General features: G+C 49.0%; 1 protein-coding gene across 2 annotated transcripts in view; it reads left to right on the forward strand.

The window, feature by feature from the left end:
- Window positions 1–14,691, forward strand: part of CCDC9B (coiled-coil domain containing 9B) — a 51,889-nt gene that overhangs the window by 15,642 nt on the left and 21,556 nt on the right. For both annotated transcript variants that reach the window (XM_063333290.1, XM_063333291.1), the window contains 2 exons: window positions 2,978–3,127; window positions 12,425–12,499. In XM_063333290.1, coding sequence (XP_063189360.1) covers window positions 2,978–3,127; window positions 12,425–12,499 — 225 coding nt within the window. The remainder of the gene's footprint in view (window positions 1–2,977; window positions 3,128–12,424; window positions 12,500–14,691) is intronic.

Here is a 14,691-nt window from a genome sequence, read left to right on the forward strand (position 1 = left end):
GTTGGTGAATGTGCAGTCTGTCGCATTATCCAGACCACTGAGAAGATGCTAAGCAGTAGAAAGCAGCCTGACAGTGATATCAGCCTACACCCTCAGCACCTTTGGATGCAGCCCACCTAGTCCCACCTTCTTCATTTAAATGGTCCATAACTGAATCTTCCAGGACACTGAGGGAGTGAAGCATTTCTCTGACTCTGCCGCTAGGTTAGGGATTTGGGAGCTAGAGAGCAGACCCTGCCAGTAAAAGACCAAGGCAAAGAAGGCATAGGGTAACCAGTCTTTTCCGTGCCCTGTGTCGCTAAGTTGCCCACCCCATTCAGCAGCAGGCCAACAGCTTTCTTCAACTCTCTTTGCCGCTAAGAAGGACAGAAGTCCTTCTTACTGACCTTCACATCTCTCACTTGTTTCAACTCCAGGTGAGCTTTGGCTTTCCTAACTCCATCCCTGCACGCCCAGGTCCTGCTCCTGTAATCTTACTTGAGAGCCTCTCCCTTTCCACCTCCCACACACTCCCTTTTTGCATTTAGGTTCAACCAGGAGCTCCCTGCTCAGCAAGCTGGGCTCTTTCCACACCTGCTCATTTTCTTGTACAACAGGAAGTCCTTGTGTTCTTGTGCCTTCTCCATGAAAATCAGTCAGGTCTCCTGGGCTCCCTTCCCCTTCATGACAGCCTCATGCAGGATCCTGCCTCCCAGTTCCCTGAAGGAGTCAACATCTGCTCTCCTGAAGCCCACGGTCTCTAGTCTGCTGCTTGCCTTCCCTACTGCTCTCAGACCCCTGAAATCCACTGTCTTCTGGTCACTGCTGCCAAAGCTGCCAGTGACTTTCACATCTTCAACCAGTTCTGACTTTATTTTAGGAATAGGGCAGTCGCTTACTCATCTGCAGTAATGCAATCGCTTGTAACGTTGTGACTGCAGTGGGGTGTGTAATTAAGGACAGTGTAGCACGCCCTGTTCCTGGAGGGGGAGTAAAAGCAGGATTTCAGAGCAGTTTAGATTCTGCTTTGAACTTTCTGGCTGTGCCTGGTCTCTGATAAAATCATATCCTTCTTAAGACAGGTAAATAGACTGAAGCCTTTAAAGCAGCTTACTGTTTATAGGTATGGAGGCTTTTCCAGGACATATGTCCTGGCGGCAGGTAAAAGTACACCTAAAAGTCTGGCTATGGGAGATGCCAAGACAGTTGTACTCCATATTTAAATGATTGCCTGTTCTCTTGACTATCAGATTTTACTCTCTCAGGAAAAAAATCTTGACATCTCTGGGGATGGCTCACAGATGTTGGTCCTCGGCAGCAAAGTTGGAGGCTGCATTGACACAAGCATAGAGAACAACAGGGAAAGAACTAGAATGGCACTGAACAGATTGGCAGCAGATCCTTGCTTTGAACGCAACATGTGGCTTCACTTATTTCAAGAAAAGCAGAAATAGCAAGGGTCCTGCTAAGGGCAGGAGAACTTGTTAGGAGCTACAGCTGAAACCTAAGCCCAGAGCTGTATATACTCAAGGGAATGTAGAGAGAGGTTCCCACCGTGTCCCACAGCTCTGGCAGACAGAACCGAGGGCAGTGCAGGGACTCACTCTCGCATCCATCAGACTAACTCAAGAACTGTCTCTGCTGAGACAGCAAAATTACACAGATGTGAAAGAAGAATAAACAAGAGACTGAAGGTCTGATGCTGGAAATACTCCAGTGCCTCCTAAAACATTTATCATGTGTTAGGAAGCTCGATGACTGGACAAGCGATAAAAAAGGTCTTGCTGACGGAGGCTGTCTGCAGCAAGGCTCCCTCCATGCTAACATCTGTGCTTCTGGCAGAGCCAAGTGAAGATGAAGCTAATGCAAGACATCTTGATATCATATGTCATGGCAAATTCACCGATGCCTGCAAGACGTCCATACAGATCAGAGGTCAGTGTGTGCTGTTTGTTTTTGAAACCAAGTTCATAGCAACAAAGAGTTCCCAAGTTTCACTGAAGTTTACTTGGAGATTTTGAGCTCCTTGGAAATCAAGACTCCGGTACGTGTGGAAGTCCAAGGAGAAAAACAGGGGAAAATATACCATCCTGTAGAGAGGGAAGCGTCTGAGGTTTGTTCATCCCTGGTAAAGCAGAGCAGAGGAATCATACAGATGAAGAGAAAACAAAAAGATCAGAGATAAAGATGGAGATGACTTATTATGTCTCTTGTATCCTTGTAAGGCAAAAATAAAAAGGCACATGATGGAACTGAAAGATGATACTTTTAAATGAGAAAAAGTACGTATTTTTGTACAAAAGATGTGCTCATTTTGTGGAAGTGATGGCTGAGGGCACTGGCAGGAGCTCAGCCAGCAATAAAGATAATTAACAGAATAAGAACCAGATGTAAATCCACGCAGTAAAGTCATGAACTGATACAGACAGCTGGAAATAATATCTGAAAGGGGTAAACTGCCCTTGTTCAAGGAGTTTATATATCAGTTTTCTAAACTATTCCACTGCTGAATAAATCATTCCAGAAATATGAACGTACAATGACGATGAAGATGATAAATTATCAAGTGTTAATACACTTCAGGGTAGTAACTGCTTTGTGGACAAGGCTGGAGAGGACACCACTGTTTCCCTTCTCTTTCACCCTCTAGACTTCTGCTCCAGTGTAGCCTCACATTTTATTGGGACATGTTGTTTGGAATACAAGATGGCTCGCCTGTCTAAATTAGAACGTAAATCAGTGCTCATGCTGCAAAGCATCTGAAGAGGGTAAATCCCGCCCTACCTAAGTTGTGCTCAGTTAAACATGCCTATGTAATGTTACATATCCCTTAAAGCACCTAGGGTGGCAGCTTTATAAACCAAGACAACTGACGATCTGGCTCGTGTTTCTGTTCTGCCAGACCAAAATCCTGTGCAATTTGGAGGTGGCCACTGTCCTAGGAAGGGCACTGCACAGGCCTAATGGAGGTGTCGTTAACTCATCCTGTCCTTTGCAGGGCAAGCGGATCGTCAGTGAGAAACGCACCGAGTGCTTCCCTGGCCCCAGCAGGGTGCCAGACCTGATTGAAGAAGAGACAGACCATTTGGTGGCTTTCCGCCGGGGCAGAAGGATGCAGATTGCCATCACCATGGATAACAAGGAAAAAGTAAGTGCATTGTGAATGACTGGATGCAACGTATCAGTGGGATCCACTAGTTCTGCTGGCATGAGAAGGGCCATGGGGACAGTAGGAGTTAGCCCAGCAACAGGACATTGGGAGAGACTATATATTAATAGTGTGGAGCTGATCGCCATAAAACTCGGGCTTCCATCACTGTGAAAGAGGAAAGGCTACAGTCCTTTCCCTTGTCTGTGATCCTAGCTAGAGCTAGCAGGCTCTTAAACATACTGGGTCCATAAGATGCTGTTTTGGAAGGATCAATGAAAGCACTGCCAGATATAGGGCATGAATCCCACCTCCTGTCTTTTACCAACTTCTTTTTGGCGCCATACAGCAGATTTGAGTCAGGAGTGCCATCCTCTTGACACACTGCATGACTTAACAGAGCTGGGCAATATCTGCTTCTAAACCCAAGTCCTGCTGTGCCTGGCCATAACCTACTGGGTGAGCTGGCTGAACTTTGTTAATCTTTGAAACATATTTCAAATACTTCTTTGCAAATACCTTCCTCTTTACACACACAGAGGCATGTGATATTTTCCTATTTAAGAGTTTGCACAGATAAGTAAGAATGCCTGCAGCAAACAGGGTCACCAAAGACTATGAAGGAAAACAACACTTAGTGTAGCTGCCAAACACACCCAGGAAGGCTGGGAGACCTGTGAAGAACCCTCTCTGGGACAGGAGCCAACCAGCTGCTAACTGCCCACGTTCATCTTCAGCTTCTCCTCCTCCCCAGAGTTCACCTAGGCTCTGAAAGCCCATGCACTGCTTTTCAATGGCTACCAAGCAGTTTTTTGAATGCCATAAACCTCATATAGGCTGCCTGATTGAGTAACTATCCATTTGCCAAATGTTCATGTGGCAGATGTTGCCCATTTCAGTCTAGGTGTCATGAAAACACACCTAGATATACGGTGGGATGAGAGTGACCTGACCACGCCTGTGCAGTAGCTGTCCTTGAGGCTGTCAGTATAATTCTGTCATGTGCAGGGCAAGTCTCTCCGCTTCTGCTCTTGCTGGGCTTGTTTAAATACTTATCTCTGAGGTCATCAAGGCTGGGACTGCGCTAGGAGATAGCAGCAGGAGGAGTGCCTAGAATTTGGCTTCAGAACCTGAGCCCTGTTTTAAAAGTGTATGGACAGACCTGGAAAAGGTAATACCTCGTATGCTTTTATTATGGAACACGAAATCTGAGGCTGAGGGTCCTCATACGTGGTTTTGGTGATGCCTTGCTCATATTGGCCCCAAAGCAGTTAGATTCCGAGTGTGTATGAGTGCAGGCCTACAGCTGTGCTAGCTTAAGGTTGTATCTGCCTACGCCTTTTCACATGAAGCACTGAAGACCTGATGCTTTGAATCATAGGCTGGCAAAGAGGGTGTGAGGTCCCTAATGCCTGGCAGATTGGATTTTGGTGACTCAGCGGAGGTTGGTGTCTTGGGTCTTGGTCCTGCTACTTTCAGCTCCCGCTGTGCTGCCATTCATTTAAGCTCATTCATTTAAATTCATTGCCACCTCCACATAGCAGCGCAAGGAGCTCACATAACTCGGTCAGCCCTCCTTTCCTCAGTTGTACATAGCCACAGCAGTCTCCTTCACACAGCTTGGGCTGGAAGGTAATCCTGATAATCCCCAGGAATGCGGACAACTCTGTGCTGCTCCTCCTCAGATACCAAAGTTCATTTACTCTTCCAGTTTTGGGGTTTTTTTTCCTTAATCCAAACCCAGTCGCTCGGTTGGCAGAGGGTCAGACTGAAGCTCAGGCAGCCTTCTAGCAGCAGCAGGCTGCGAGGGAGGCCTGCTAGGTGCTGGGCAAGAGTCTGCTGGTGCTGACGTCCACAGGGAGAAGGATTGTGCGGAGCCATTTGGTGCCTTCATGCCTTGGCTGAACAAGAGGAGGATCTCTGTCAGGAGAGGAAAGCCACAGAGACTTCATATAACTCTAGCTATCAAGTAACACCACCGAGGAGCAGTATGTGCCCTCAGCATTACTTAGGACTGGAAAGAAAGATTAGTTTTGCTTGATCACCTGGTCTTCTGGCTGGACAGGTAGCCTGGCTCAACAGCAGTCCTGGACTAACATCGCTGGCAAGACCATTTAGTGATAGCATCACGCTTCTTGCTGGCACAGAAAAATTGCCCCGTTTTCTGTCCTGAGCTTTGAGGCACACCTCCCCTGGCCTCTTGGAAGCTCAGAGCGAGCAGAATGGGAGCTTGCTGTTCCCTGGAAGGCAGGGTGCTTTCGGGACCTCGTGCTTGCCCAGCCTGCACAGGGGTTGCCACGGAGCACACCTCCCACGGCTGGGAAATGGAGGGGCTGGAAGAGCATGTTAATGAGCTTATTTTAAAAAAGGGCTTTCATGGGAGTATTTGTTGTTGTTCTTTGGATTCCTCTTATAATTTTGAAAAAGATAAAAAAGTGTTTGAAACTCTAGTTTCCAATACCTGTTACTAGCTGGATATGTTTCAGAGTCCAGCTGAGCTCAGGAGATTTCCTTGTTCCTGCTGATTTCCCTAGACTGATTAGGTCCTGTTCATCTCTAGTTAATGGTGATATCTTCATATTACTCTCTTAATTGTGTAACTTCGGGCAACAGCTACAACAGCCAGGACAAAATCCAGCTTTCAGTACGCAGGCATCTTACAACATGACTCAAAGGATGGGGCTGTAAGAGGGTTAAATGGTTGGATTTATCGGTCACCTCTGCAAGCTACTTTCTTCCATCCACATTTGGTCAGCCTTTTCCCAGGCTCAGTGACAGAAGCAGATGGGGCCTGAAGTGACAGGTCACGTTGGCATCTCACACAACATGCCAGCTCGGGCTGGTTGAGTCAAGGGAGATTTGGTCTGGCCCACCCTGTCGTTTCAGCTGTTCCTAAGATGCGTTAAGGATTAGTGTTTTAAACAAGTGCTTCTTTCTACTGGTAGAGATAGTGCTTGAAAAATTGAAACCAGGCAAGTCCGTCTCACGTGCTGTACCTCGGAGCGATTCTCCAAGAGGCACTGGAAGACTGCAGTGCAGAGAGAAGATCAGAGTTAGTAATACCAAAATGTATAAAATGCCGTAGTAAACAATTTTAGCCTGCAGAACTCAGTGTGTGTCGCAGGGGTGTTGAATACAGCAACTCATTTTGGAAATGGAGGCTGAATCCCACCAGCACTGTTGGAATGACAGCATCCACAGACCCTGGCAGCCCTGGGCTTCAGTTCTCCCCACATAAACAGGGTTATAGCACGCCTCTGCCATCCTAGCCGTGGTGCCACAAGCATGGGAGCAATGCCGAGTGGCTCGGCACTGCGTCACTTCAGCAAAGCCGGTAAACAGGGAACCAGCTAGTAAACAGGGAAACCTGCCCTGGTGGGCTCTGCATCCCCAAGCCACCCCAGCACCGCAGACGAGCTGGGACCTGCCCAGTGAGGGCCAGGCACAGGCAGGAGTGTTTGTGCAGCAGTGTTTGCACTAACCAAGTGTTTGCAGCAGCAGCAGCCAGCAGCACAGCGTCAGGGAAGGTGCAGAAGACCAGGGAAGCCTGCAGTCACCCCTCCCCTCCTGCACTCACCACCCCCAGGTTAGGGGCCTCCTCCACCAAGAACAGCATCTTTCTCCTTGACAGGCTTTTTCTTGCCTGAATTCTAATAGGTTTTTTTTTAAGTCCATCTAAACTTTATCCCCCACAACATCTCCAGCCAGGAGCTGCAATGCATGTTTTGAAACACGCATTCCTTTTTTTTCTTCAAACTTGTTACCTGATAACTCCACTTGATGTTTCTGCGTCAGAGGAAGCAATGCACAGATCATCCCCTGCTCACTTTCCCAAAGCACAAACGATTTTATTGACCCGTTTCACATCCCCCTTCAGCATCTCTTCTGCAGGCTTAAGAGACTGACCCTATTGAGACACGTCTGGTGAAGTAGTTCTATATTTTTGATTACTGTCATTGCCCTTGTTTGTGCCTTTGTTATTTTTACTATGGTCTTTTAATACAAGAAGACCAGAACTGTACATGGTATTCAAGCTGCGGGCTCTTCTGGATGTACTCAGTGACATAACAATGTTTCTGGCTTGTTCTCTATTCTTCTCCTAACAACTTTGCATTTTCTTTGCTTTTTTTATAAATAATTGAGCTAACATTTTCAGAGAACTAGTCACAATAACACCAAAATTTCATTCCTGAGTGTTAATCGTAGTTCAGGCTTCATTACTGTGTGTGTATATAAGAAGGGGCATTTTTCTCCATGTGAGTTATTTTGTATTATTGATATTGAATTTCATCTGTAATTTTATGATGCAGGCATTCAATGTGAAGAGATCTTTTGCAGCTCTTTCCTGGCAAATTACATTCTTTGCCCTGGATGATTTAGTATCATCAGCGAACTGTCATCTCTCTATTCAGCTCCCTTTCCAGACCATTTATGAGCATGTTGAGCAGCCAGTGGCGCACCCCTGCTAATCTTCTGCCATGGAAACTGGCATTTTCTTGCCACTTTTTGTTTTCTATCCTTTAATTAGTTGATAATCCAAAAGAGAAACTTCATTTTCATCCCCAAATTGATAACTAAAAGGAGAGCCTGATGGGGTATCAGTGTTATCATATGAGTAGCTGCATGTTAGGACCTGAGCTGAGACCCCAGTTGGAGCATTAGCTTTCAGCCTCCCTTATTACCCCTGCACAGTCCATCCTTTGGGGTTTTTCGCCTCATGCCCCAGCTGGTTCCCAGCTTGTGCTGGGCTATTGGTGTCCTCTCCCCACAGAGGCCCGTGGTGCCTAGGAGAGAGGATCACATCCATCACTCCCCTTCGGTAACATCCCGTAGCCTGGACACTGTCAAATTTGCCTCCTCCTCTCTGCGCTTGCCAGATTTATCCTATTAAAACATTCAATGGGCATCCTCGTCATCCCACATTTTTCTCTATTTTTATTCATGATGAAATTCAATAAAAAAAAAAAGAGACTTCCATTCTTGCTGCCCTTGGTGCTTCCAGCTAGCACCACATTGTCAGTCCCAGACCATATCGCAGCTGTGGCAGAGGCTGCCAAAGAGGAAGTGGAAGGAAAAAAAAGCTGTTCTCGTGATCTTCTTTTCCGAAACAGCCCCAGTGCCTTATATTAGCCTGCCATCTTGAAACCTGTTTTTTTCTACCCGGTGAAAGACTCTCTCACTCTCTGTTAGCACCAGACCAGGCTGGGGAGACCAAATTATCCTGTCTCCTTGCAGAATGAATTAGCCTGGGCACGTCGCTCTGCTGATGCAACCTCCTGCCTTCGGTGCTGCTGCTGGCTTGGAGATGCCACGTCTGGGACCTTTCTTCCCATCCCTGCCTGGCTGCCCCTAAATCTGCAAGCAGGGCTGGGGGTAACGCCTAATGTTTAGCATCAGTTTTCCTAAAAAGCCACTCCATGCTCTGGCAATGTTTCAGGATCATTAATGCATTAGAGCTGCAAGCTGGCAGCCCCGGACCAGCGGAGTACAATGGTTAATTAGCAGGTTACAAATCATCTTTTAAATGGACAGTTGATAGGGCTTCAGGGCTTTTAAATTGTCCTTTTATTAACAGAGTTTCCCAGGATGGTATATCAGAAATGACTGTTTGTAATCAAGAGAAACAAAAGCTGCTTTCAGGGACGTACGGAGAGGAGTCTGACTCCGGTGCTTGCATGGGAGAGGATCCAAACCTGTGGCAGGAGAAACACTTGCTTTTACATTGCAGATGGGAGGGGAAGATACGCAGAAAGGGTGTCTGAAAAATCTTTAGCTCCCTTCAGGCAGCACAATTAGTAGGCAGATTCTTCAAAAGGGTTTGAAAAAAATACCCTCTCATGTACTAGTTTCAAAAATCCTGCCCAGTGGGGGATCTGAGCGCTGGAAAACCAGCCCTAAGCTCTCAGAAAAATCTCCTCCTGCAGAAGAAATGCTGGTTCTGGTGCCAACATGTGAATGGAGAAGTGGGTACCAAAAGGTTAATTTAACACATCTGTTGGTACTTATTTTTAAAACAAGAAGACAATGAAGTAGTTCAGAGACGTCAAAGCTTTTTGTTTGAAGAACTGTTAGTATAAAACAATGCTTAACATGGCTGCACAACGGCATCAGCATCGTCACCATTGCACATTAACATTAGCTGAGTATATGTATCTCGGGAGGTCAGACAAACCCAGAGCAGAAAGCATTTGGGATCCCAGGGCCGTATCCTGGTTAGGAGCAGGCTCTGCCCTCCCCTGCACCGGCCCCAGAGAAGTAGAGAAATCCTTGCATAAATCTCAGGATAAAGAAACTTAATCTTCTCGGTCTACTTTAGGTTTTTGCTCCCTCCTCACATCTCTTCCCCTGCTGTGCAGGAACAGTTAAACTATGAGATGATAATGTCATTGTCATATTTCATAATTTTGGGGGCGGAGAGGAGGAAGGAGGAGAAAAACATGTTTTGCTCTTCCCCATGGCCTGGGTGTGTCATAACAGGCTGACAGCAGCTCTGGGGCAGCACGGAGCGGCTGCGAAAATCTGCGCCTGAGCCAGTGCAAAAGCAAAGCTTCCAACCTAGATGATTCTATGATTCTGTGTTTTCTTAACTGCACGGTTCAGACCTGATTTCCCAGTAGGAGAGAACCAGATTTTTTTGGTCCTCTCTGTTTTCCACAGTGCCCTTTGAGAAGCAAATATAGAAGCAGACTAAGGAAAAAGGCAGCCTGGCTTTGAGAGAGGCGTGTAAAAGGATGGAGAGTTGTACAACGTCCCTGTGACAGAGCGATTTGTGGTGTGCGCCAAAGAGCTGGTGCCCAACACAGGACAGGCTCTGGATCGCAGGTCTCCAGCCACGCAGGAGCTGCGTCTTTTCCCACGTCTCGCGGGCCGCAGCACTGTCCCTCAGCCGGGCCATCCCAGCACATCCCCTGGGTGCAGGCTCGCTCTTCGCGTGGCAGAGGCAGGGCTGAAGTCAAGCTGTGCTGGGCAGGCAGAGGCACACTGCTCCCCCCGCAGCTTACGCACACCCTGGCTCAGTGCTCCGGCTGAGCGTATGCTCTGGCTTTCCGGTTCCTGTCTTCAGGGACACAATCAGGCATTGTAAAGGGTCCAGACTGAATCATTCTTTGCATGAGCTTGCAGGAGAAATATGCAGACGCAGATGAAACAATAAGCACACCCGTGCAGCTCCCTGCCTCAGTTTCCCCATCAGTTATGAGCTGTCTGGCATTTCTGAGGCAATCAGTGCTCCTTCTCTCCCATCTCTCTTCCCACATAAGGTTTCCCGTGGGACAAAGGGGCTCCAGCTCTTCTGCAGCGGCTGTACTCTTTCTAAAATGGTGTTTCTTTTACAGCTGCTTTAAAGGCTAACATCCGTCTGCACCTTGCTCCCCAGCCAGCCTCCTCAAATAAGCAAAGTTCCCAGGTTTCTGCTGATTTAATCTCTCTATAGATGCAAGGTCTCCATTTGGGGCTGCAGGGACCCAGATTCGTCAAATGGGGCTGCACGAACAGTTGACTTTGAGCCTGGAGGGAGCATTTTTCGTTACATAAGTTTTCACAGCATCCTTTGGAAATAAATACCCACTATTGTCTTTCACCATATCCTGGCCCGTTTTGCAACAGGCCAGGATATGGTGGGGGGTGGCTCCTCTGAGCATAGGCCCCTCTGCATTTTTTCCCAAATCTTGGCTGAGAAATTGTAGGACAATATAGCTACCTCCTTCCTCATTATTTCCAAGGATCTGTTTACACGAGCTTCCACCTGTACTGGAGCTACACCAGCACCACACCAGTCAGGCCAGTGAAGCTGTTGTGCTCTGAGTGCAATGTCCATGAGCGCTGCCTGTATGGTCACACTTCCTGCCTGCCTCAGATTTAGCACGTGCGGATTTAGCCCAGCTCGCTCCCTGTGCCATCCCACCGGGTACACAGGAGCAGGCTGGAGCGGGGTGGGTTGCCTCAGGAGGCCAGGCAGAGCCGGCAGGTATCGACTGGCATCCCGAGTTTCACACGTCCGGCCTTGTAATGCTGGGCTAAACCTGGGGCTGGCAAATGCCTGGAATGAAAGCCCTGTTCCCAGCCTGGGTTGGACCTCACCGCACTGACACTTTCTCGAACGGCTGACCTGGCAGTTTGTGCTGCGACTTTCCTCTTTGTATTTCAGTTTTGCTTGGCGGTGCAAAACAGCAGTGTGATAATCTCAGCCCCACACTCTCCCTGGCGCTGTAGCGGTTCAGCAGGGAGGGGAATCTGGGGATGCCTCGGCTGGGCTGCAGCACGCCGGGGCCTCACCGCTCGTGACAGCGTTTGTGCGAGGCAGCCCCAGGGCTGCCATGTAGGGTTTGAAAACAGGGGGGAGGCAGCTGTGATAAATGCTGTGCCACTTGGCAGCCGCCCTGCTGCAAACCATGTGCTATGGGTGGGAGTGGGACAAGTGTCCAAGCCCCGAGCAAGCACCAACCCCTGCCCTGAGGGGCTCAGAAGCGTGGGGGGCAGGCTGGTACCCTGCCCACATCTGCCTGGCACATGCAACGGCACACAGCTCTCCTGATAGCACCGCAATAATGCTATCTAACCAGGGCAGAAAGCCTTTCTTAAAAGATATTTATGCTCTGCAGACTATTTTGCTAAGACCCACTGTCATCCCGCCCTGGCCTCGGACATGGCTGCTTCTGTATCGTCAGTCCCACGCAGGGGCAGAGAAATGCCTGGCCGTGGCATGCCTCACGTTTAGTGTCTGTAGCTCATTAAGTCAGAGGGGTTAATTTTCACTTCCTGCCGGGCAGGGGGATACCAACACGAGAGCAGAGCTTGCCAATCTGGTGGCAGCATGGCTAAACCCCGTGGAAGCAGGGATGGACCCCAGTAGAAGGGCACTGTGTTTGATGGACAAAAATCACTCCCAACTTTACCATGCTGGCTTTTAGTTGTGTCTTAGATGGGCTCCCAGCTCTCCTACAGGTGAATCGTGAGCTGAGTCTTTGGCCCAAATCTGAAAAGGTACCTGAAACTTTGCCTTGGGAAGAAAAGGGACCATACAGGACACCTCTCTGCCTCCAGCTTGGGAGGAGGACACAGGACATCTGCGGGAACACATCCCTTTTTCTTGCTTTTCTCATACATCCCTTACTTTCTGACTTATTTTTTTTTTCACATCAGTTTGATTCAAGGCCCCACAAACCAATCTTTCCTCTTTTGCTGACCTTTTCAGGGCAGTTCTTGCACGTCCTCATGGGGACAGGGTCAAGCACTGACTCCCCTGCCAGGAGTCCTTGCTTAATCCTAGAAATAATTCCTGTGTCTGTGCTCTTGCAGGCAGAGGAGAGGAGAACAGCAGAGAAGAGGAGATCAGACAATGACAGGGGCCCAGAAAACGAGCACAACCGGAAGGTGAGTTTGGCGCCATGTCCCTTTGTGGGGGACTCTTGTCTTGGAAGAGGAAACCAGTAGGATGTGCCTCCCCACCGGTAAGAGTTGCACAGTCCTGAAGGAAGCAGCAATGTGCTCTGATGTGGTCCCCACTGTTCATCCCTCTCGTCATCCAAAGCTTTGCTGGGCAGCTAACACACCTCAAGCACAGCAGGAAAGGGGTGACAGGGGACCTGCCCTTCACACCTTGTCGTGGCCGCTGAAGTCCCTGGCACAGCAGCAGGGGTGTTACGAAGGGTGACATGTGCTCATCCCATGCTGCAGCACAGCCCTAGCTGCTTTCTCTCCCAAAAACACTTGTGGGTTGAAAGGCTCAGGCCATATTAGCCACAGTTCCTCACTTCAGCAGGAGCCGAGTAGGATGGAGGTAAATTAAAGCACAGGCCTTCCCACTGACTGTTTAATGCAAACCCTGGAGGACATGCTGGCTCCCCTGAGCCTGCAGATGCTGTTAATTAGTGGAGCACAAATTGAATAGCCCCACCTCAACATGATTCATTAGGAGGACACAGATGGTCTCTTAAACATTAATTCCAGCTGAGCCCCCCAGAGCAGAAAAGGGGAGCACGATAGCCTCGTGGTCCAGCTAACCACAGCTATACAGCAACTGAGGTGAGCCCCTGGTGAGGGACCAGCCTCCCCCCTGCTCTGTGGGCCCCACAGCCACCTCTGCATCTACCGACGAGAGAGCACGGGCACTAGCCTCGCTCTTTCCCTCCCTTTTGGCTTCCCCTTTGCTAAGGGCCAAGGTAGTGGCGCAGGGCGCTTCCCTTCCCTTCCCCTCCAGCTCTGGAGGCTGGGCCCTGCTCTCGCTAGCTGTGCGCTGCTCAGCTCCTGCGAGCTTCTCATCTATGGGCACATCAGGATCCATCGTGGCAGGACCCGCTCTGCCTTGCCCTGCCATGGGGCTGGAAGCTGTGGGGAGCATCTCCAGGCCTGTGCCCCAACCCAGGGACCAGTGCTTGCCCTCGCTTTCCACTGGTGCGCCTTGCCTTTCTGTGGACCTCGTCTCTCCCTGCTTGGGGATGCAGTCTCAGGTTCCCCAGCTCCTGCCAGCTAAGGAATGGAGGAGCAATTACTGCCACCCCATCTCCAGCCCACGCAGGTGGGTCTCCTTGGTAACAGGGCTTTCAGTCACTCCTTCCCCGCTGCTCTGCTTTTAACAGCAGTGCAATGCTGAGGAGTTAATTCCCGTTTGGGGAAGGGGTGAGGGTGGCTGGCATGGAAGGGCACGTGTATGAAGTGATGAATTATCCGCTGGTAATTAGCACCCCAGGACTCAGCTCTGCGCTAAGCTGTTTGCTACGCGGTGTTGCTTGACAACACACCATGGCCAGTTGGCTCCTGTTTCCACCATGTCCATTAACCTGACAGCTGGGTTACCCACCTCTCTCTCTTCACGTGCTCCATCAGCTCCGAACTATCTTTTCATTAAGCTTTGAATTTTTGAACAGTGGCAGCCCTTAATCAGTCTATCACGAGGAGGAGTGATATACCAAGAGGCTGAAAGCAATGAGGGTGAAGAGCCCCTTCTCTACAGGGATGCTGCACCTGACACTTGCCCTGTGACTGTGGGCTCCCCTGGCTGTCTGGTGGTCACAGAAGGCTGTCTTCCTTCTTGAGCCTGTCAGTGTGAAGGATCTCATAGGCGTAACTTTGATTTAAGTGTCCCAAAGTCCTCAGGTGGGGGGAGTCATCAGCCTGGTGCATCTTCTGTGAGAGTTTTACCTTTCAAACTCTGTTGGGAGATGTTGCAAGCATTCCAGGAACTAACTATGTGCCACAGGTAAACCTTAGCAAAGTGCCTCTTCCAGGAAAAATTGACAACGTTTGGTTTTAAAACCTTCAGGTGAGCAGGAACACAGCAGGTGAAAGCCACTGTCTAATTTCTGCCTGCAGTTAAAGTGACTGCAAGTAAACTTGGGCAAATCAATCCTGTGGCCATTTGCACACAGCATTGCAGGGGCATTACAAAAGTTTGTAATCGGGTACTGAATATCTAGAATGAAAAACTACATCTTATGGCAGCTGCTTCATGGCTCAGGAGGTTAGATATCACTCCAAGAACCAAAGAAACATTGCAGTTTAGGTTAGGGAAACAGCAGTGAAGCCCCATCTCATTAAGGCAAGAGGGACGTATTCAGATGGCAAAA

The sequence above is a fragment of the Chroicocephalus ridibundus genome, chromosome 4 (genome assembly GCF_963924245.1).
Source record: "Chroicocephalus ridibundus chromosome 4, bChrRid1.1, whole genome shotgun sequence".
NCBI classification, from domain to species: domain Eukaryota; kingdom Metazoa; phylum Chordata; class Aves; order Charadriiformes; family Laridae; genus Chroicocephalus; species Chroicocephalus ridibundus.